General features: G+C 41.3%; 1 protein-coding gene across 1 annotated transcript in view; it reads left to right on the forward strand.

Annotated features, from left to right (window-relative positions):
* The first annotated feature begins 10,235 nt into the window (after positions 1-10,235).
* Positions 10,236-24,334, forward strand: part of LOC132822983 (DNA topoisomerase 1-like) — a 69,437-nt gene continuing 55,338 nt past the window's right edge. The window contains exons 1-3 of the mRNA XM_060836479.1: positions 10,236-10,374; positions 10,560-10,584; positions 22,664-22,802. Coding sequence (XP_060692462.1) covers positions 10,351-10,374; positions 10,560-10,584; positions 22,664-22,802 — 188 coding nt within the window. The 5' untranslated portion in view covers positions 10,236-10,350. The remainder of the gene's footprint in view (positions 10,375-10,559; positions 10,585-22,663; positions 22,803-24,334) is intronic.

A 24,334-nucleotide genomic window follows, 5' to 3' on the forward strand; every position in this document is an offset into this window, starting at 1 on the left:
TGCTCTGACCTTTGCAAAGAATCTCTTAATTGACACCTTGTAAATAACCCTCTGAAAGTCTATGTGTATTGCTTTTACTACAGTGGCGTTGTCTACCCTATCTGTTACTGATTCAGAAAATTCAATAAGGTTAATAAGCTTGACCCTCCTTTTAGCTCTCCATGCTGATTATTTCATTATATTCCATCTCTAGATTTTTCAACATCATGTCTTCTAGCAAAGATTCTAATATTTTTCCTTTCACTACTATTAAGCTAACAGGTCTATAATTATAATTATTTTGGGTTAATTCTATCTTTTCACAGTTACAAATTAGATCTGTTTCAGCTGATCCTCCAGTTTGAATGACTTTTTTATAGAATTTTACAAATGCACACTTTTTTTAAAATTTCCTGCATACCCTCTTCGAGTATTCATGGATGCAATCTGTCTTCACCCTTCTACTAATCTGCAATTTTTCCTGCTATCTTCCTTTGAATCCTTTGAGCTATCATTAAAAAAAGTCCACATTGAAATTATATTATGATGATCATGATGTGGAAGTGCCAGTGTTGGACTGGGGTTCACAAAGTTAAAAAAAAATCACACAACACCAGACCATATCTGTTGCACTATAACCTGGTGTTGAGTGATTCTTAATTATGATGATCATCAGAGATCAATGATCTAATTATATCTTGTACATTGAAAAGCATAAATTAGGATTTAATCTGACTCATCTTGAACAAATCTGTGTATTATTTAATATATATTGAACAAGACCATTTCAAATTGATCTACTCTATGTTATTTTTTGTTTGAAAATGTAGATTAGGGTATGTGATGTATTAAATCTGTACCTGTGGAGTCTCCAAAGTATTTATCCACACTCCCTTCTTGCTTATCTACAGTACAACTCTCAGCATTATCATTCAAAATCACACTGATTGTTTGCAAGCTCATTGTCGTATTTCACTCTCAGATGAGTTTCTGATTCTACATACTCCTCTTTCTCAAGACAGTTGACTTTGACCTTTGTAATATCACTCATCCCCAGCTTTGCCTCAACCCATATTCTGCTAAAAGTGCCATTCAATGCTGTCCAGACCACTCTGCTATCGTGGATGAACATGAGCTCATCAAAGCTTGTCTCCCTACATCATCACTCACACGGTCACATTTTACACATTGTGCTTATATTTGCTAACTTCATTCAAGGTTGTTTTACTTATAGACTTAACAATTCCAAAGTACTCCTGGCTGGTCGCCCACATTTTAGCCTTTGTAACCTTAAAGCCATCTGAAACTTGCTATTTAATTCGCACCAGTTCCTATACCCCGATTGTCCCTGTTCTCACTGACCTTCAATTGCTCCCAATCAAACAATGCATTGATCTTAAAATTTTTTTTCTCTATTCCCTCCCTGGCCTTGCCACTCCCTGTCTCAGCAGTTTCCTTTAGCCTCACAACCTTCTGCGATCCTTGAGTTCTTCTAACTTTAGGCCCTTGTACTTCTTAAATTTTAATCTTTCCACCAATGTTAGCCGTGCCTCCAGTTGTCTCCAGGTCTGGAATCCCCTCCCTACACTTTTTCCTTCCCTCATATTTTTTCCTTTAAGACACTCTTTAAAATCTACTTCTTTGAATAATTTACAGGTCATTTGACCTAAAATATCCCACCTGGCTTTGTATCATAGTTTGTTTTGTAATGCAAAGCACATTGAGACAATTTATTCTATTTGATTTAGACTTTCCTGCATCTAGAGATATGAGGCAGAAAATACCCATCCCTACATCTATTTTTATAGCTTGTTTCTCCTGGAGTAAGCCTGATCGATTCAAAAATTGATTGAAATATAGCTTGATTGATGAAATTCTGCATTAAGTATAATTGATCAGGAGCCTTGCTGTTGTAGGTGTAAGAGAAGGATTTTCAGGTTGACAATCGACCTGTTTGACTGCAGTTCAAATTCTGTGGTCTGAGGACTATAATAGCACTTGATGCTGAAGTTTCTGGCCCAGAAGTAGGTGTTCTTTGCACTGTGCACATGAGACCTCCTTTTCTTTGACATTAACAATGTGACAAAGGATCTGTTTCCGTGCTGTACGTCTCTATGACTCTATGACTCTACAAGTTGTAATTGTTGACCCATATTTAAAATGCCCATCCTCCTGGTTGAATTTGCATGATTTCATCTCGCCCAATTTCTGTAACCTACTCAGTTCAAGAACTGGGGAATCCATCAGAATTTTTGACTAGGTTGAGACAACTGACAGAGACATGTGACAACTGGCAGAGACCCTTAATGAGATGCTGAGAGACCATTTAGTATGTGGAATTAATGATACATCCACACAAAAGCACCTACTAGCTGAAGCCCAACAACTTCAGGCAGGCACTACAACTGACTTTAACATTAGAAATTTTGGCGAGTGAAGTATATGAGTTAACGTGTACTGATGGAAGTAGACACCCTTGTCAGGCCAACTGACCTTGGGGGACACCACATGAGAGAAAGAATCTTCTGAACAGAGGGAGTCTAGGTCAATCCACAGCAAAACTCCAAAGCAAAGCCAAGTCTCGGTTAAATAGTTAACATTTTGATTTGATTTGATTTTATGTATTTATTGTCACGTGTATTTTGTTACAAAATACAGTGAAAGGTGTTGTATAGTGTCACCACTCTCGGCGCCATCTTATAACACAGGAAATAAACCAAAACATAAAATATAAAGGCAAAAGAATAAAGAAAGAAATAAAAAATGTTCATGTTTACAATTCTTCTTGTTGTGTGCTCTGCCATGGGCCATGGTCCTGGTAGCCAGGTACAAGTCCCTTTGCTATGCCACTGCTGGAATGAAAGTCACCACTCTTTGGTGCCATCACACTTCACCACTGTGACTCCTCAATGGACCTCACCAAAGCAAACACCACCCATGCCATTGGATACCGCCCCAATCCAAACTCAAGTCCACCACTGCCATGAGTTCACTCTGGGTCCACTTTGCAATGCAGCCGCTGCAGATGCCTTGGAGTTTTGTACAGGGCCCAAACTCACCTCCACCACCACCTCCATGAATCTGCGCTGGATGCACATGCTTGCTGGGAACCTGACTTGCCCTTTACCTAGCAGAAAAGAGAGTCAATGCTAGGACTACCTCATCAAACTTAGTTTTATGAAAACACTTGCAAGTTAAAGAAAATCTCACACAACAAATTGTTAACTTTTCTCCAAACTGGGCTGACTACCTGAAAAACGCATATATTACCTGCTCTGGTGAACTTGTTGGGGCTGCTGGATTCTGTTCACTGAACTCCATTGGCAGGGCACCCAGGATCTTCTTAGTGAAAAGGTGGGTCTCACACAGAGTCTTCACCGGCCAAACCTTCAGGACTTCCTTCAAGATCTGAGCCAGAAAGCCATTGTAGTTGCTGTGGACTTGATTCAGCAAAAGAGTCCCATTAGGCCTGAACTGAGGAAGAGAACTCATTGGCCAAGATCTAGGAAAGTGCAAACCCTGGAAAGTCCACCTACATCTGGTTTGGAACAATTAAATTGCTTAACAACATCCAAAACAGAACCAATCAAAGTAAACATCTGGTTAAATGGTCACCTGGTTCTAATGAAGGCTGATACTGGCGCTTCAGTGATTGCGGAATTAGTCTTTTACAAAATCTGCTCTGGACTCGAACCCTTAAGTTTATGTAAGACCTCAACTAGATGGAGAACCTATACCAGGGAACCTTTGCAGATTAAGGTAAATTTTGGCTCCGGTCTCATATGAAAAGCACCTGGTTCAGTTTCACTGATTGTAGTAAAAGGCTCATGCCCAAGCCATGATGGAGCAAAATAGATTGAGTAAGATTCACCTTGATTGGTTTAATATTTTTCAAATAGAAAATGGCTGCCGGAGTGAAGTCATAATTAAATACACTGAGGTTTTTCAGGAGCCAAGGCCACCTTGGATGTTCACCAGGAAACCACTCCATGATTCTGCAAGCCACACCCAATATCATTTGCCTTATGGGCAAAAGTAGAGGTGGAAATCCTGAGGCTGGAAAGCAAAGGAATCATCAAACGAGTCCAGTTTGCAGAACGGCATCATCAATCATACTGATTGTGAAGCCCGGTGGATCAGTGCACCTTTATGGGGATTTTAAACAAACGATGAACTATTTTGTGCAGCTGGATTAATACCCAATCCCTCGCATAGAGGACTTCTGTGCAAAGCTTGCAGGGGAGCTGTCCTTCATGAAGCTGGACATGAGCCACGTGTACCCACAATTGCAGTTAGATGAGGATCCATACAAGCATGCAACAATTAATACCCATAAGGGTTTGTACCAATGTACAAGACTGCCATCTGGGGTGTCATCAGGCTGTACCCCATTTTTCAGTGCACAATGAAGAACATTTTATAAGGTCTACCCCAGGTCACCATTTATCTGGATGATGGACTAATAATAGAATAATAGAATAATATAGGGGCGACATGGTGCCTCAGTGGTTAGCACAGTTGCCTCACAGCAACATGGTGGCTCAGTGGTTAGCACGGTTGCCTCACAGCAACATGGTGGCTCAGTGGTTAGCACAGTTGCCTCACAGCGGCAGAGACCCGGGTTCGATTCCAGCCTTGGGCGACTGTCTGTGTGGAGTTTGCACATTCTCCCTGTGTCTGTGCGGGTTTCCTCCGGGTGCTCCGGCTTCCTCCCGCAGGCTAGGTAACTTGGTTATGCTAAGTTGCCCATAGTGTTAGATGCTTTAGTTAGAGGGAGATGGGTCTGGGTGGGTTACTCTTAGGAGGGTCGGTGTGGACTTGTTAGGCCAAAGCACCTGTTTCCACACTGTAGAGATTCTAATAATTGGGTAGACCAAACAAGAGCATGTGGAGAACTTGGACATTCTTGGCAGAAGAAACCTTAGAAATGAAAAATGTGTGTTCCAGGCACACCAAGTGACCTACTTTGGTTAGAGTCGACAAAACTGGATTACACCAGTTGGAAGATAAAATTGGACAATCAAAGATGCCCCGGTTCCAATATCTGTATCAGAGCTTAGGTCTTTCCTTAGATTGGTGAATTATTACGGAGAGTTCACACATAACCTGGCCTCCATCCTAGCACACTATTGAAAAACGTCAGCCTTGGAAATGGTCTTGTCACCAAGACATACCCATTAGGGAAATGGAAATGTAGTTATCATAATTTAAGGCATTGAAATACTACAATCACAAGCGAGATCTGGTGATGTCATGCGATACCTCCCCATGTGGTATCAAAGTAGTGTTGGCTCACAGATGACCCAATGGAGAGGAATGCCCAATAGTGTGTACTTCCCGGACTTTGGATGATGCAGAGCATAAATACGCCCAGGTAGAGAAGGAAAGTTCCACCGATCACTTTACAAACATAAATTTGTAATAGTAACTGACCGCTACCCCTGCTAGGGCTACTCAAAGAGGAAAAGGCCATGCCACCCATAGTTTAAGGTTGAATTCAGTATTGGGCTTTCATTCAAGAGCATACAAGTTGGAACACTATCTGAGAAGCCAAGTAGCAAATGCAGATTCCTTGAGCCGCTTCTCACTGAAAGATACACCACTGGTGGAGTCACCACTGGAAGGGTCCGTTCAGGTTTTAAACTTTCCCGACACCCTTCCAGTCACCACTCACAACATCAGAATGTGGATGCAAAATGATCTGGACCTGGCAAAACTCAAACAATTGGTAGTAATGTGGGATAAACAAAGGCCTCAAAACCAGTTTTGAAACCTGGATCCAGCGAGACCAGATCACCATAGAGGAATACACGTTACTATGGGGAGCAAGAGTGTTTGACCTGAGCAAATGTTGCAGTCAGATACTGGCTGAACTCCACTAGGATCATCTAGCGGTGTCCAAAATGAAGATTTCGGTGAGGCGTTATGTCTAGTGGCCAGGAGTGGATGCAGACATAGCCATGTTGGAGCAGTGCCCAGTGCCCAGACAAAAATTATCCCTAGCAGCTTGCCCACATTTCTCAGAATGGCCGGGTAAATGTTAACTATTCTGGCCCTTCTATGGGCTCAAAGTTCTTCGTCATTGTGAATGTTCACTCAAAGTGGTCGGACATAATTAAGTTCATTCGTCAAACATGGGGACAATGAAAGGAAAGCTGCGGGCATATTTTGTAATACATGGTGTCCCAGAAACACTAATGACAGGCAATATTTACCAATAGGGAATTTGAGTTTGGTCAGTAAGTTTGTAGATGACACCAAAACCAGTGATATAATGGACAATGAAGAAGGTTGTCTAAGGTTATAACAAAATCTTGATCAATTGAATCAGTTGGCTGAAGAATGGCAGATAGATTTTAATTTGGATAAATGTGAGGTATTGCATTTTGGTAAAACAAACAAGGGCAGGACCTACACAGTTAGAAGTAGGGCCTTGGGTAGTGTTGTAGAACAGAGAGACTTAGGGGTTCAGGTACATAATTCTTTGAACTTTGCAACACATATAGGGAAGATCATTAAAAAGGCATTTAGCACACTTGCTTTCATTGCTCAGACATTTGAGTATAGAAGTTAGGACATTATTTTAAGGTTGTACAGAATATTAGTGAGGCTTCTTCTGAAATACTGGGTCTAGTTCTGATAACTGTGCTGTAAGAAGGATATTATTTGGCTGGAGAGGGTTCAGAAAAGATTTACTAGGATGTTGCCGGGAACGGAAGGTTTGGGTTATGGCGAGAGACTGGACAGGTTGGGACTTTTTTCACTGGAGTAGGAGTTTGAGGTATGATCTTTATAGAGGTTTATAAAATCATGAGGGGCATAGATAAGGTGAATGGCAGGTGCCTTTTCCCTAGGATGGGGAATTTCAAGACTAGGAAGCATATTTTTAAGGTGAGAGGAGAAAAATTTTAAAAAGACACAAGGACAATTTTTTTACACTGAGAGTACTTTGTGTGTGCAATTAACTTCCAGAAGAAGTTGTGGATGTGAGTACAGTTATAATATTTAAACATTTCAATAAGTACGTGAATAAAAAAATGTTTGGAGGGAAAGGGACAAGCGAAGGCAGGTAGGACTTGTTTAGTTTGGGATTATGTTTGGCATGGACTGTTTTGACCAAAGTTCAATTTCTGTGCTGTATAACTCTATGACTCCATCAGTATTTCCTAAACTGGAATGGCATTCAGCATTTAGCTCCATAACATCCATTGTCCAATGGTCTGGGAGAAAGAGCAGTCCAAAATTTGAAGGTAGCCTTAAAGAACAGCATACAGCTTAACTTGATGCCAAACTGTCCCAGTTTTTATTTGATTATCAGACCACCCCTCATGCAACTACAGGGATAGTTCCAGCAGAGTTGCAAATGTGGAAAAAACTCCACACCAGGTTGAAGCTGATCTTCCTGGATTGGGGAGAGGTGAAATGCATCAGGGACACCAAGCAAGAGAGACAGTTTACTTTGGGGACAAAGTATATTGTAGGATCCACAGAAAAGGCCCTGCATGGATAAGAGTTTAGATCAGAGTGGTGCTGGAAAAGCACAGCAGGTCAGGTGGCATCCGAGGAGCAGGAAAATCGACGTTTCGGGCAAAAGCCCTTCGTCGATTTTTCTGCTCCTCGGATGCGGCCTGACCTGTTATGATTTTCCAGCACCACTCTGATCTAAACTCTGGTTTCCAGCATCTGCAGTCCTCACTTTTGCCTGCATGGATAAGAGGCAATGGTCGACACAAGGTCAGGTCCTATGATACACAAAGTTCAGGTAGGTGAGGTGGTACTGAACAAACACTTGAATAACATGAAAGCAACAAAATTGCAACGGTGCAGAAGCAAAATATACCCAGCTTCTCAGAACCACTGGAAAGGCTGTCAGAACCTGTAGGTTCTCCCTCTCCATCTAGTGCCAAAGAAACACCTTTGATGGACGTAGCAGATGTTGCAACTTTGATGCCTTTACCACCTGAAGAAGAGGATGAATTTCTTCCAAGAAGCTCTGCGCTCAATTGGAGGGAAACAATCTGGTACACGCCACTTGTATCAGAGGCTGAATTAGAGGAACTGGATCCAGTGGGAAAACAGCCCAGGGGAAGCTACATGAAAAAGAACAGGTCTTTGATCCTGGACTTCAAGTAGGAGGGATGTAATGATTGTAATGTGGTGAGCCCAGTGGACCTCACAGTATATGAATTCAGTGATTGGACCAGGTTTACAGCCCCAATCAGGAAGACCTGACTGACCGATGTAAACAGGAATGTCAGAGTTAAAAATCACACAACACCAGGTTATAGTCCAACATGTTTAATTGGAAGCACACTAGCTTTCGGAGTGACGCTCCTTCATCAGGTGATTGTGATGATCACCTGATGAAGGAGCGTCGCTCCGAAAGCTAGTGTGCTTCCATTTAAACCTGTTGGACTATAACCTGGTGTTGTGTGATTTTTAACTTTGTACACCCCAGTCCAAACCGGCATCTCCAAATCAGGAATGTCAGAGGTTCTGTTCACTCTGACAGCTGGCTCTGAGGAAACCGGACACGTTTCAAATACTAGGCACATGTAAATAAAGGGTAACTTGATGACAGAGTACCAGCCTCTATGGAGTTATTTCAGTATGTTTGTCTGTCAAGGACTGAAGGTCTGGAAGGTCTATAGAATAATCGGGCGGCACGGTGGCAAAGTGGTTAGCACTGCTGCCTCACAGCGCCAGGGACCTGGGTTCAATTCCCGCCTCAGGCAACTGACTGTGTGGAGCTTGCATGTTCTCCCCGTGTCTGTGTGGGTTGCTCCGGTTTCCTCCCACAGTCCAAAGATGTGCGGGTCAGGTGAATTGGCCATGCTAAATTGCCCGTAGTGTTAGGTAAGGGATATAAGTAGGGGTATGGGTGGGTTGCGCTTCGGCGGGTTGGTGTGGACTTGTTGTGGTTCTGCTCGCCGAGCTGGAAGTTTTTGCTGCAAACGTTTCGTTCCCTGGCTAGGGAACATCATCAGTGCAGTGGGAGCCTCGTGTGAAGCGCTGCTTTGATGTTTCTTCCGGTATTTATATTGGTTTGTTCTTGCCGCTTCCGGGTGTCAGTTTCAGCTGCAGTGATTTGTATGTGGGGTCCAGACACATCGACCTGGACCCCAGATACAAATCACTGCAGCTGAAACTGACACCCGGAAGCGGCAAGAACAAACCAATATAAATACCGGAAGAAACATCAAAGCAGCGCTTCACACGAGGCTCCCACCGCACTGATGATGTTCCCTAGCCAGGGAACGAAACGTTTGCAGCAAAAACTTCCAGCTCGGCGAGCAGAACCACAACAACGGATACCCGAGCTACAAATCTTCAATCAGATTTTAAACACTTATGGGTGTGGACTTGTTGGGCCGAAGGGCCTGTTTCCATACTGTAAGTAATCTAATCTAAAAAAAAATCTCCCAAATGGTCTCTGTTTCTTTCTCTCCTCTTCCAAGCCATTCCTTAAAACTTAGGAACATGGCTACGCTTTTGATCAGCTGTCCTCATTAAGTGGCATGGTATTAACTTGGTGTACAAATGTTGCTGTATAAGTTTGTGGATTGTGTCCCAAAGGTGCCACAGAAACAGAAGTTGTTGTTCATTCCTTCCACTTGATAACGTCCCTGCAAAGTGCATTTGGACTATTTGCAAATTCAAAGGTGCCACATCAATTAATGTAAGTTGTTGCAAAAGCTCTGGAGTAATTTGATCTGCTGCTATCATGGTGAAACCCTGACATCAGCAGGAACCACTATGACATCATTTGGCTTGGTGGGTGGTGTTAACTTTTCTATAGTAGATGGCCCAATGAATTTTTGAAAAGGGTGGGGGGTGGGGAGGTGTGTTCATTAGGTGAAGTCTGTGTTAGAGGTGGGTGTGGGAGAGGAAGGGTGGGTGTGTGTGTATGTGGGGGAGGGGGGGTGGGTGCTCAGCTTCTGTTGAGAGGAATTGCCTTAACTTTCCAACAAGTTGCAAAGCAAGAGAAAAGTTTATCCCCTCTCTCACTGGGAGGAAGTAGTCTGATGCCCCCAGAGAAAGGTACTCAGGGGGGCTGATCATAGAGAGTGCTTGGGTGGATTGGGGAGAATGTGGGCAAAGAAGGGGGCGTGTCTGCGCTATTTAAATCAGCGCTTTGGTGCAGCTGAAGCCACCAATTGTGAGGGAAAGGCAATTGAAATGTAAATTCGCCTCTAAGTTGAATCCAAGTGCATGCGCAGTACGTCGAAACTGGGACTTAGACGTTGCACAGGGGGCTGGAGCAGCTCAAACTGAGGCAGGTCTTTGGTGTGGATAGAACTCTAGTAAGTCCACACACACAGTCACACAAAAAAAATCTATAGAATAATCAGGAGAGAGACATCCTCGAAAATGAGCGTTGATCACCTCACCCAGGTAGGTGGAACGAGCATGCAGATCGTGAAATCCTGTGTCCTTTTAACCCCCATCCCTAAAAAAACCCATAAATTTGGTGATTTGAAACTTGTGTAAAATTTCCATCTGTCTGATGGTTCATGGCCCTTTTGGTTGGAAAGGAAGCAAAGTACTAACGTAGATTTTTTTCCCCCTTGTGTTCACAGCTCAATACGGATTCCCGCTTGAACGGTGAGTATTTTGAGGTGAATTATTATTATTATTTGTTGAAATTTGTCAGGGTTTGTCGCCCCTCTCCCTGTCTCTCTCCCTCTCTGAGGGAAGAACAAGAGGATCAGACATGGCGTCCAGAGACTAAGTCCCGTCTACGTGCCCACAAGCCCTATTGTTCAAATCAGCCTCGGAAATAACCGCCTTACCCGCTCCCCTGCGAGCCCTGACCCCCGCCGAGCGCCGCCGCTATCCGCGGAGTCTGGCGCGCGGCTGCCCGATGGCCGTTGGGGGCTTCGGGCGGGCGGGCAGCGCGAGCGAAAAGCCGGCTTTTCGGCCGTTAGGACTTAGTCTCTGCGCCATTTTATTTTCCTGACTCTGTGTGTGTGTGTCGGTTGCTTCGTGCATGTTGTAGGAGCGAGGCACCCTTCACACTCTCTCTCTCTCTCTTTCCCCTTTTTTAAAAAATATGCTTTAAATCAATGTGTTAAAACAGAGGGCAGGAGGAATAAAGGTTTAAATCCTGGATTTGAGGTGGCAAACAAAAGAGGTGGTGCAACTTGTTTTTTTAAATGCAGTTTGCATTTTTTTATATTTGATGGAGTAGCAATGCCTCCACTCACATGGCGGCAGCACCGTGAAGATTATGATGTATTTTTATAGATTTTTTAAAAAAAACTTGCAATATTTTCAAGGTTCCCTCTTATTTTTAAGTTTGCATTGCATGTTATATTTTTTCCTCTCTCTCTGTTCTTGCCTGCCCCAAGTTTTTTTAAAAATGACGACTTTACCGGTTTGCATGATATTTTTTTCTCTTTTAGGTTTGTTCGTAGGCTCAGGTTTTCGATATTTCTAGAAGGTGTTTTTTTTTGTAAGGAAAATATGGGTTATATGCGTAATCTTTTTGAAAAGAAATCGGTGCTGGGATTGTGATTGTCATGTCACCAAACATGATTGTTCTGTGGTGACATTGTTTAAGAAACATTCCATACTTTTAAGTTGTTTATTGTATATTTTTTAAAAAGCACTAATCTTTCCCAAAGTCTGGTGAGACTTAAGGGGCATAACTGGGTTGGTTGGAGGAAGGTAATTCATAAATAACTTTATGATCAATTATCAGCCATGATTGAATGGCGGAATGGACTCGATGGGCCGAATGGCCTTACTTCCACTCCTATGTCTTATGGTCTTATGTTCCATTTTGCAACTCTAATCTACAGACATGGGTGTAGATCTTTTCTGAATGAGGCTTAAAACTGCAATGATTTCAGGTATTGATCCAGTTAAAAGTTTTCTCTTTGGAAAGATTTGCTTTCATTAGAACTGCAGATGATGATACAGGATGCAAAAATGAAAACTTGTATGTAATTTGAAGTAACTTAACGTTAGTAGAAATCCCCAAATTTTAAGTATTCCCTGCCATTCAGAATGATCTGCAAAATCCAACTGATTTTATATTATCGTTTTGCATATTTGAAGCATAAAAGGATCTATCAAATGTGCATCGGAGTATGACATCTTCCTTTTTAAGATTCAAATTGCCCAATAGCAACTACATTTTAATTTGTTTCAACATGTTGATGCCATTCTGTCAAATGACAAGCTCCTGTGCTAGCACGCATGATTGAATGCTTCAAAAGGAAATGAGGTTTTGAGGAGGTGGAGTATTTCTGAATTAAGTTTAGTTTGAAGAAACTGTACTGCACTTAATGTGTTTAAAATGAACGGAGAGTGGAATTGTGCTATTAGATTTTTCTTGGTGAGTTCTGTTGTAGGATATTAGTAAAGATTCAAACTAGAATACATTTTCAGAAAGAAACACAAGGTTTAATTCTGCAGATCAGTGGGGTACTGTATCTCAGTGATGCATTGGATTTTACTCCAGATTTCATTTTAAGAACAAGGTGTAGTTTAAGAAGCTGCTTCTCTGAATGTGGATATCACTCTAATAAATTGGGAGTTAGCATCCCAGCTCAAGACTACTCTCAAATATTCTTGTTAAAGCTGTAACTCGTAATATGGCTTCATATTTCTGATGCTTTTTAGCATTTAAATGTGGCCATTCAGGCATTTACCTTGGGCAAGATCTAATCTAGTACGAGGGGAAGGCCCATTCAGTCTTTTCTTGGGGGCAAGTTTGAGCGGATCAGGGAGATCAGAAGCAGAAACTCTGACCTCTTTTCTCCCAAACTGAGCACTGGCTGTGGGATGAATTTAGTCTGTCCAGCATCCATTCTTTCTTTACCACAACGATCATGGGTGACTCGTTTTTCTGGTTTTAACTGGAATTCCTTTGTGATGTTGTGTTCACTGACCAATAATCTGCAGTGCCAAAATCATTGTGAAAGCTGAGGAAATGTGGTTCTTTTATCTGTTAACCTTCAAATTATTCTTCTACATTCTCGATCCTTTTTCCTGGAGCCCACCTCACTGATAGTGTATGTGCTCAACAGGTGGAAAACAGAACCATGTACTGCAACTAACTTTTTCCAATACTTTAACTGTATTTTGAAGGGCTTTTTTCTTCATGGAGTTGCAGGCTCATGTCGAGTTGTGAGGTCATGGGGATTTACACTCAAGTGGCCATTCTTCATGAATGAGCCTGTATTCTTGGGAAGTGCACAGCAAAGACTGATCTGACCAGAGTAACCTCTCAATTCGAATCACTGAATAATAAGCTGTGCAGTCTGTCCAGATTTAGCCCTTGGGAAAATAAATGTTGGTTATAATATTCGGAGTAGTTCTGGTTCAGTCCAGCTAACTGAGCAAGCGCCAAAGATCAGAGCTGCGATCTACTGTGTTGGCTTTGGTACAGTTCCTGCCAGGTTGTCAACTTGGAAACCATACTAAAGAATGAACTAACATATCATAAAAGTTTATTCAGTTTGTCTTTTAAATCAGTGAGTCATATCTTGACATGATTCCAATGACGCTATAGTCTTCCACTACCATCCTGAAGAGGCTGTTTTTGCCCCACAAGCCTGGACTGCTAAATCATCATAATAACATACAGTCTTTGCACATGCACAGTTTCCAAACAGGGGTCACTGACAATTATTCTGTGTTGAGAAATGGGATGAATCTACTTTGCTCAGGTGAAATCAACCCAGTGTAAGGGCAGAAATCAAATTCGGAACATTATTTAATTTTTTTTCAAGAAAAATATTTAATTTGGTGTTAAGTGACTCTATTTGTATTGGTGAAGTTGGTCAATTACCTAAGAATGCTTGAGCATCTATTGTAAATTCCACAGAGGAAACTCAGGGGGTGATAGAATTGCTGGCCTAACGTCAGGAAATTGCTAACCTACAATTAAGCAGAGCGTCAATGAACACCTTTTTTAAAATTTTCAGCTGATCAAAGAACTAGAATACACCTGTAAAGATGGTAGCATGTCTGCTATGAAGTAATGAAAATCATGCACAGAGTAATGTCTATGCGTATTATCTACTACAGGCTTCCAGAACAGTTTTGATTTATAAAGTCCCTCATAAGAGATGTTCGTTAAAGTTGAAGCCCGTGAAACTGAGCACAATATATTGACACAGGAGATTGTCTCTTTCTGCTCAGCCAAAATAGAGATATGGGCTTGTGCTCTTAATTGATAGGATATGACCTTCAAGGATCTGTATTAGGGCCTGAACTATTTGCCATAGCAACTTCACTGATGGGATGCAAAGCTATATGACTACATTTTGCAATGTCCCAAGACAGGAAGCACTTTTTAAGCAGTGTAGGTGAAAATGTAAAATTTTAGATTGGTAAAGTGAATGGGTAAAACTCCTCTGGAAAATTGATATTTAATGTGCAGTCATCCACTGATGAAATGGGGTACATGTTAGATGCTGAAACACTACAAAGGTGATAGTCCAAATAGATTTGGTAACAAAGTGAAAAGAACAAACATTTTCCCTGAGCATCGGAGGCTGAGGGGTGACCTTTATAAAATCACGAGGCGGTATGGATAAAGTAAATAGACAAGGTCATTTCCTTCAGGTGGAGGAGTCCAGAACTGGAGGGCATAGGTTTAAGGTGATAGGGGAAAGATTTAAAAGGGACCTAGGGGGCCACTGTTTCACACAGGGTGGTGTATGAAAACAGCTGCCAGAGGAAGTGGTGGAACCTGGTACAAGAACAACATTTGAAAGGCATCTGAATGGGTATATGAATAGGAAGGATTTAGAGGAATATGGGACGAGAATAGTTTTGGACATCTGGTTGGCTTTGAGGAGTTGGACCAAAGGGTCTGTTTAAATACATAAAATAATCTATTGCATAGGTAACACTATCTCCTTTTTTGGATCTGGAGGATAAGAATACAAGGGGGTAGGAGTCCAACTTCAACTCTACATAGCATTGGTTAGCTACCACTTGGAGTATTGAGACGTTCTAGATATCTAGGTCATTGCAGAGTTCAAAACATTTTGAGCCAGTCTCTCCAAAAGTGAAATTAGTGGGTGTTGGTACATATTTGGAATTCTACTCTGCAAAGAGCAGTTTTATTCCAAATAGCTGGTACTTTTCAAAGTGATATTTAAGAAAGATTGTTAACCAAACATTTAAAAGGATCTGGGTCACAAATCATGATCTCATTCAGTGATGGGACATGCTCGAGGGATTACATGGCTTGCTTTTGTTCCTATATTTCCTTGCTTGAGCTGTTTTTTTTCCATATTGATTTGGTGAACATGCTCAGTTTGTGACAGTCTTCTTCAGAGAAGAGTGACTTGAATATAAATAGAATCCTTCCTTTACACTCACTGATTCTGCTATTGGTACTTTCCATAAGGATGGCCCTTTTTTTATGTGGTCTTGCTGAAGCAGCGTCAAACTGTAATTGGGAATAGAGCAGGCCAACATCATTCATACCTCAATGAATTCAGGGAACCAGATTATTGGTCTCCTGTTTGCTGGTGCCTTGACAGCAGGCAGCTCTGCTCATATGGGTTGAGGGTGTTCCACTGGATATTTAGAGATTCAAGAATTCTCGTCTCTTTTTCGCACAGTGTTTTGTGTTTGTGGATTGTCATCCAGGTTTATGTGCAATTTCATTGATAGTTTGGATTGGTAGCAAGCTTGATCTAGTTGGGTTTGGTATCAGTATTTAAGTTAAGCCTATATAACTAATATCTTGCGTCACTAGAGCAATGAACAATTATGTTTGTTAATGCACCTACATATTATTGTCTAGGTGTGGTGCTGTACAGAGAACAATACTAGCCAATGTAATTGTCTTAAAGCCTAGCTTGATATCAAGTTTTCACATGATGCAGTGCATTGCTCTCCCTCGCTTCTAATGTGATCTGTTTGTTTTCCAGCTATTGACATTAAGTAGATGATTAGTGCTCAAGGAGAAAGTGAGGACTGCAGATGCTGGAGATCAGAGCTGAAAATATATTGCTGGAAAAGCACAGCAGGTCAGGCAGCATCCAAGGAGCAGGAGAATCGACGTTTCGGGCATGAGCCCTCATGCCCGAAACGTCGATTCTCCTGCTCCTTGGATGCTGCCTGACCTGCTGTGCTTTTCCAGCAACACATTTTCAGATTAGTGCTCGAGGCAATGTTTAAATTTAGGGGAGGTGTGTGAGACTATTGGGCCAGCTGGAGCATCATTACAGTGTGGGCTGACTTCTCAATGTTGGGAAAATGATGCTGTGATTTGTGGAAGTGTTACCTTGAGGACTGCAGCAGTTAACTGCCAAGCCTCTGCCTGTCAGACTGCATTTCCCAACCAATTAGCGCACTCCCCTTGTTTTTATTCATTTTATGAGATGTGGGCATAACTGCTTAGGGCAGCTAGCAGTGATTGTCCATCCCTAATTGCCCAGGGGCCAGCTAAGAGTCAACCTTATTGCAGTGTCTGGAGTCACATGTAGGCTAGACCAGTTAGGGATGGCAGATTTCCTTCCCTAAAGGACATTAGTGAATCAGGTGAGTTTTTTTTGACAATCAGCAATGACTTCATGGTTGCTATCAGAATCGCTTTTCCAGATTATTATTGAATTCAACTTCTGCCATCTGTTGTGGCAGGATACAAACCCAGGTCCCAGAATATTTCACGTGTCTCTGGATTAATAGCCTGTTCATAATACTAATAGGCCATTGCTTATCCCTTTTTCTTTGTTTTCCCTTTGTTTAGTATCGATTGTGAATTGTGCTGAAGAGTGAAAGATGTCCCTTTTTTTTGGTAACATTCAAGTTCTGTACTACCAAAGATGAATTGCAGTGATTGACATTGAAATGAGATCCTGATGGCTTTTTGCAGAATCCTCTGCTAAATTCTTGATTTTTTTTTACATAGTTTATACCTTTTAGGTGCTTTTTTAAATGACAAGAAACTGAAATTATGAAATTTGAGGACTTAAATTGTTCTGATTGTCAATAAGATTGAAATTTTTGAACTTGTATAGTAATGAGTGAGCAGTTCGCTCTTTGAAGTTTGAGAAATATGAAATTACATTGGTTTACTTCAAATGTCTATATATCAGTATGGACTTGGGAGTCAACTTGGAGAATTGATTTACTAAAAGATTGGCTAATGATTTGAAAGCAGACTTCTGTAGTTACTATATATCTGAAATTTAAAAAATGATGGAAATAGTCGCCGGGATAGGCAGCACTTATGGAGGGGCATACATTAGTTCTTTCTCTCAGCACAGATGGTGCATGAACTGTTGAGTATTTTCTGTTCTTGTTTCAGGAGTTTGGTTGTGTATCTTGCCTGCTCTATGTACTTTGAAGTTTCAGTGATCTGGGTAAACTTGATTTATGATTTATTCTGTAATCCTCTACACTATCTGCCCTGATTAGTCACTTTCGGATGCTTTGCTTCCTGTTCTGGGCATTTCAAGACCATAAGACCTAGGAGCAGAAGAAGTCTATTTAGCCCATTGAGTCTGCTCTGCCATTTATTGAGATCATGATTGATCTGATGATACTCCGCTCCAATTTTCTACCCTTATTCCTATAAACCAGTGATTCCCTTAATGCTTAAAAAATCTGTCTCTTGGCTTTTGAATATACTTAAGGAGAATTCCAATGATTCACTATCCTGAGGAGAAATTCCACCACTTTGCTTATCAAATATAAAGGCCCAGGTACATAAATGCCAAGTAAGAACAACCACTGGAGACACTTTGAAAGGCGAAATTGGACATTATTGCATTTTCCCTTGCTGTGACAGACTGGCTAGATAGATGTGGTGCCACTTTTGTAACTGGTTTATTTGTTTGTTGAGTTAGGGGCTTTGATTGTCATCATTATCCTAACTGAAGACATGGAGTTGCCACATTTAGTACAAGTCTTTGGGGGAAGAGGAATGAATTGTCTTTAAGTGGAGTCCAGTCACTGGTTAGATAACGTGAAGTTCTGTGCTTAGATCTTTGATTTATTTGTACTTCATCAGATTGTAGTTTAATGATTCTGTATTTCTTAATGGAACCTTAAAATTAGAGAGGGTCAATTTAGAACAGAAAGGAAGAGACCATTCTTCAGCCAGTGAGTGGTGGGCCTGTGGAATTCATTGCCACGGAGTGCAGTGGAAACCCGGATGTTTAATGTCTTCAAGGCAGAGACTGATTAACTCTTGATTTTGCAAGGACTTAAGGGCTAAGGGGAATGTGTGTTCAGGTAGAGCTGAAATGCCCATCAGCCATGGGCAGAATGGGCTCGATGGGCTGAATGGCCTTCCACTCCTATGTCTTATGGGCTCAGCAAAGCGATTTGTAGTCAGTTTTAGCTGGTCAAACTGAGTTCTCTTATCTCTGTGTGTGGAATTTTGAATAGAACCTGAGGATCATCAAATCAGGGTTGTTCTTATCACTCGTTTGTACGTAGATTACAGAATGATAAACTGTTGCAGCACAAAAGTGGGCCATTTAGCCTGTTGTCTATGCCAATGATGAGTTAATAACTTTAAAACTGAAAGATAGGGCGTAATAAATTGGCCCTTTTAACAAACAAGGATGTGGAAGGGAGTATGTGGAAGTGAGAGCTGTGAACCCCTATCTTTGCTCTTTGTTGAAATGAGCTGGTATAGGAACACATTCACTACCCTTGGTTTTTCTTTCAACTCTTGGGTGGAAAATTGTACGCTAGAACAAACTTATGTATTGTATGCTCAATTTCTGTCCCTGTTCCTTTCTCTGTTGCATTTCTGACTAGATGAACAGTGATTGCTGGCAATTCTGACTGAAGGGTTTCTCTCTTTCTTCCTCCTTTCTCTTTAAAAGGATTATCTCTTAAACATTTCCTACCACGTATCGCCGAATTCTATAAGTGGACGCCAGCAGTGGTTGAGCAAAATCCTGTTTTGACAATTTATTAATTCCTGCATTTAAAAATGAAAACTAAATGCAAAATTTGAGACCATCTAAAGTTTGTGACGCTAATTTTTCATTATCAATTCTGTTTAGTTTGTCCTTATGTTTTTTTTTTGTCCAGTTTTTCGAATGACTTAAGACTTGCAATGGTTGAGGTTTAATCATAGAACTTTTTTTTCTTCTTGTTCCCCCACAACCTCCAATTTCTTGGCCCAGCACAGAAAGCCCCAAAAGTTAGGTGGACCAGACCACACAGCTTAGTTTCTCACAGGTTGGTGCAAGTTTTTCTCATGAGGCCAGCATTTAGGCAGTGACAGTTACATCCTCTGGGTATTTGGAACTTTGATCTGGGCTGGCTATAAATGACTAGACTATTCCTGAAAATCTACAAGCTTTGACCAGTAGATCATGCTTTTCTTTAAATTCCTTTTATAAAAAAAAATTAATGGAAGCAGACAAACTAGTTTCATTGTTGTGGTTCTGTTCGCCGAGCTGGGAGTTTTTGTTGCAAACGTTTCGTCCCCTTTCTAGGTGACATCTTCAGTGCTTGGGAGCCTCCTGTGAAGTGCTTCTGTGCTGATTCCTCCGGCATTTATACTGGTTTGAATCTGCCGCTTCTGGTTGTCAGTTGCTGTCCGCTGCAGTGGCCGGTATATAGGGTCTAGGTCGATGTGTCTGTTGATAGAATTTGTGGATGAGTGCCATGCCTCTAGGAATTCCCTGGCTGTTCTGTTTGGCCTACCCTATACTAGTGGTGTTGTCCCAATCGAATTCGTGTTGTTTGTCATCTGAGTGTATGGCTACTAGGGTTAGCTGGTCGTGTCGTTTCGTGGCTAGTTGGTGTTCATGGATGCGGGTTGTTAGCTGTCTTCCTGTTTGTCCTATGTAGTGTTTTGTGCAGTCCTTGCGTGGGATTTTGTACACTACGTTGGTTTTGCTCATGCTGGGTATCGGGTCCTTTGTCCTGGTGAGTTGTTGTCTGAGAGTGGCTGTTGGTTTGTGTGCTGTTATGAGTCCTAGTGGTAGCAGCAGTCTGGCTGTCAGTTCAGAAATGCTCCTGATGTATGGGAGTGTGGCCAGTCCTTTGGATTGTGGCATGTCCTCATTTCGTTGTCTTTCCCTAAGGCATCTGTTAATGAAATTGCGCGGGTATCCGTTTTTGGTGAATACCTTGTATAGGTGTTCTTCTTCCTCTTTTTGTAGTTCAGGTGTGCTGCAGTGTGTTGTGGCCCTTTTGAATAATGTCCTGATGCAACTTCATTTGTGTGTGTTGGGGTGGTTGCTTTCATAGTTCAGGACTTGGTCTGTGTGTGGCTTTTCTGTATACCTTCGTGGTGAATTCTCCGTTCGGTGTTCTTTGTAGCATCACGTCTAGGAATGGGAGCTGGTTGTCCTTTTCTTCCTCTCTCGTGAATCGGATTCCTGTGAGTGTGGCGTTGACGATCCGGTGTGTGTTCTCTATTTCTGTGTTTTTAATGATTACAAAGGTGTCGTCCACGTATCTAACCCAGAGTTTGGGTTGTAATTGCGTTAAAACTGTTTTTTCTAACCTTTGTATTACTGCTTCTGCTATAAGTCCGGAGATCGGTGAGCCCATGGGTGTTCCATTGATTTGTTCGTATATCTGGTTGTTGAATGTGAAGTGTGTTGTGAGGCACAGGTCCAGTAGTTTAAATATGCCGTCTTTGTTAATAGGTTCAGTGTCCTGTTGTCTGTTGTGTACTACTACAGTTTCTGTTGTAGATCTTTAGCCAGTTTGTGTGATGGTGTTCCTGGTAGTGATACTATGGGTCTGAGTGGGATGTCTGGTTTGTCTGGTAGGACTCATAACAGCACACAAACCAACAGCCACTCTCAGACAACAACTCACCAGGACAAAGGACCCGATACCCAGCATGAGCAAAACCAACGTAGTGTACAAAATCCCATGCAAGGACTGCACAAAACACTACATAGGACAAACAGGAAGACAGCTAACAACCCACATCCATGAACACCAACTAGCCACGAAACGACACAACCAGCTATCCCTAGTAGCCATACACTCAGATGACAAACAAAACGAATTCGATTGGGACAACACCACTATTATAGGGCAGGCCAAACAGAACAGCCAGGGAATTCCTAGAGGCATGGCACTCATCCACAAATTCTATCAACAGACACATCGACCTAGACCCTATATACCGGCCACTGCAGCGGACAGCAACTGACAACCGGAAGCGGCAGATTCAAACCAGTATAAATGCCGGAGGAATCAGCACAGAAGCGCTTCACAGGAGGCTCCCAAGCACTGAAGATGTCACCTAGAAAGGGGACGAAACGTTTGCAACAAAAACTCCCAGCTCGGCGAACAGAACCACAACAACGAGCACCCGAGCTACAAATCTTCTCACAAACTTTGAAAACTAGTTTCATTTCAGTCTGTGTTTAAAGCGAGTGCCACACTGCAAAGACTGCCACAGTAAAATTTTAAAATACGAACGAGGAGCACAATGCATGTGGTGAGATTATTTTGTGACCATAATTCCTGCCTTATTTGAATAAAGCCTTTTTGTGTGCTTGCAACAAAATGGTACTGACCTTGATTTGACCTGATTTCACTCTCTTGTGATGCAAAGATTGATTTAATCAGGAATGGTTTCTGAATTCAGGAGAATATATTTGGTCTGGATCTGCTGTGTGAATTACTTGTGTAGTTTTCCCTCCTAGTCCTGTGCTTTGATACATAAAAGGCGAGTTGATGTTTTCTTTCAGTGCTTGCCAGTTTCAATCTCCCTTTTTCTCCATAGTGCAATGAGCAATGGGAATAAGACTTGTTTTTACAGTTGGAATGGGATGATATGTAAACGTTGTGCAAGATGTTGACTATAGGTATAGTAAGTTGGGTTGAGAAGGTTTCCTGAGTCAATTTGATGTCCTCTGTATAGTGTCTAGACTATGTCGCCTTTAGTTAACCCTGGACTCAATTTAACGGTTTCCTTTCCTCCATAACTCCAAGCACAGTCTAGCAAAGAACCTACTGCGTTAGATGGTGACCACCTGAAAACCAGAATCTACAAACAAAGAAGACCATTTCAGTTAGTTTTTACGCTTATCTATTTTGAAAATTCCCCAGATCCCTTCAGCAATTTGATTCCAAGAATTTTTAATCTCCCTAATCCGAGCATGAAGAGCTTCCCTATGTCCGGCCTAAACTTGCCCTTTACTGGTTTGAATGATTGTTTATTTCTCCTTTTATTTTATTGCTCTGCTTCTTTCTAGATCTATCCTTTCTGTATTAAATTGTGTTTTACATGTGAGTGCCTCTTCTCATGGTTAAAAAGCTCAATAATTGCCCTTTGTTGTCATTCCATCGACTGTGTTGCTATTATCTGTAAAAAAAAAAGCTTTTTTTAATTCTTACGATGGCTTCAATCACTAATTGTATTGATTTAACAGCTTTCCATACATGAGCTACAATGGTCACAGAAGGAAACTGATGGCTGCTGAATCCGGCTGAAAGTGTGACAGCCTGTGCAAAAGCTGATACCTTTTGGAGGAGCAGTAATCATATTGGTGTGACAGCTATTTAGATTGTGGCAAGGCCAGAATATATAATGTCAAAAATGCATCGCCATAGTTTAGCATGGTATGTTTTTAAAGTAAGAGAATTATAAAAATCACTCTTTGTCTGATCTTCAATTTGTGTTGAAGTTCCAAGATTGATAACATCATTGATGTAGAAGAAAGGGAAAGAAATGATACCAGATGATTGTTTCTTGTCTGTATACTTCCAGATTCCCATAAGTCCAGTAAAAATGAAGAGAAACACAAACCTAAAGAGCACAAACACAAGGAGCACAAGTCAAAAGATCGAGACAAGGATCGTGAGAAATCCAAGCACAGCTCCTCCAGTTCCAAGAATCATAGCAACAGGTAATGTTGATAATTTCTGCATTTTTCTTTTCAGTCTGTTGTGAAGTAGTACTTGTTTGTGGACCTGAATTGAAATTCTAGTGTGACATGTTTGAGTCAACACTTGCCTCACTTTGGTAATGTATTGAAAGACCTAGAAATAAGTTGACTGAGAGTATAGAGGTGTCTCATGGGTACTGTTTTCTTCCCCAAAATTGAATGTTCAACTTGTTGCGTTGCATTGCATAGAATATTCTAGATTGATGCACAGCCGCATTTACATGTATCTTTAATGTACCATTGCTTCTTGAATGACCAACAGCTTTGTTTCTTTTGAGCGTAAGTTGGCTCGTTTGGTGGCTACCCACAGTATTGTCATTGGCAAGTGACACTTGCACCTTATTTTCCTCTCCTTCCTGTCTCTCATGTCAGTGCCTGACCAAAGTTATAGAAGAGGCCATTTGGCCTATCAAATGGCCAGTGTTAACGTTATATGGTGTCAACAAATATCTGCAGAATGTAAGCTATAAGAATTGCTGTTAGTCTGATTTTTGTCTTTGTTCAATAATGACATCATTGCTCTCTGGTTTGTGTTGTCTTGTGTTTTTTCTTTGTTTCCTTCCTGCTTTAAGGGCAGCTGGGAGTAATAATGCTTCCACTACCAATTTGGCACATGGTACAGAATAGGACTCATCAGGCTTCTATATTGTTTAAGCAACAGTCAGTGCCTTATTAAATGGAAGACACTTTGCCATCAGTGTGTTTACAAGTAATGAGAAGGAATTTGCTTTGAGGATTGAAAATCTTTAGAGCTCTCCAGAGTGCTGTGGCAGTAGGGTACTGAATATTTTTATTTGGCAGATTAATTCTCTCTTGTCAAAGGTTATGAGGGGTAAATGAGGAGGTAATGTTGAAAACACAATTACACCAGCTGCAACCCTGTTGAATGATGCTGAGTGGTCTACTCTTAATTTGTATGTTTGTGTATAATTGAGTTGAGGGAAAAGATAAGGCTGAGGAAGGAGTAATTTTGAAGGGCAGAAGTTTGTTCCTCAACATCTGAAAAGAAATGCAAAGAAAACTCAATCCAAGCACTGAATATATTTTCTTTCTTTGTGCAATGAATGTTGGAATGCCATTTTGAGATCTCAGCCGGTTTTGTCTTCCCTTAACTAATAACTATTAACATATAAGGGTCCTTGAATGACAATTAACAAAAAAAAATGGTGCCTGGCTTTTTTTTTGTTTTTGACACTGTCTAAAGGCTGCAATCGTACATTTTGTGAACTGGCAGTTGAATAGGTCTTGGTTGTTATGGCCTCCCCAGTTGAATAGGTAATTGCATGCCTACGTGAATTTGCAAAGAAATAGGGATGTCTTTGGGGTTGAGTGGAGTATGACAATTTGAAATATGCTTTGTAGTTATACTTAGACATATTGTTTTGTTACTTACAAGATAACTATTGATTAACTATTTACATGCTTTCAGATGTGCACCTTCTTACTGCCAAAGATTGGCAAAGGGTTTATGGTTCAGGGGAAATTTTGTGTAA

The sequence above is a fragment of the Hemiscyllium ocellatum genome, chromosome 15, assembly GCF_020745735.1.
Source record: "Hemiscyllium ocellatum isolate sHemOce1 chromosome 15, sHemOce1.pat.X.cur, whole genome shotgun sequence".
In the NCBI taxonomy this organism is placed as follows: domain Eukaryota; kingdom Metazoa; phylum Chordata; class Chondrichthyes; order Orectolobiformes; family Hemiscylliidae; genus Hemiscyllium; species Hemiscyllium ocellatum.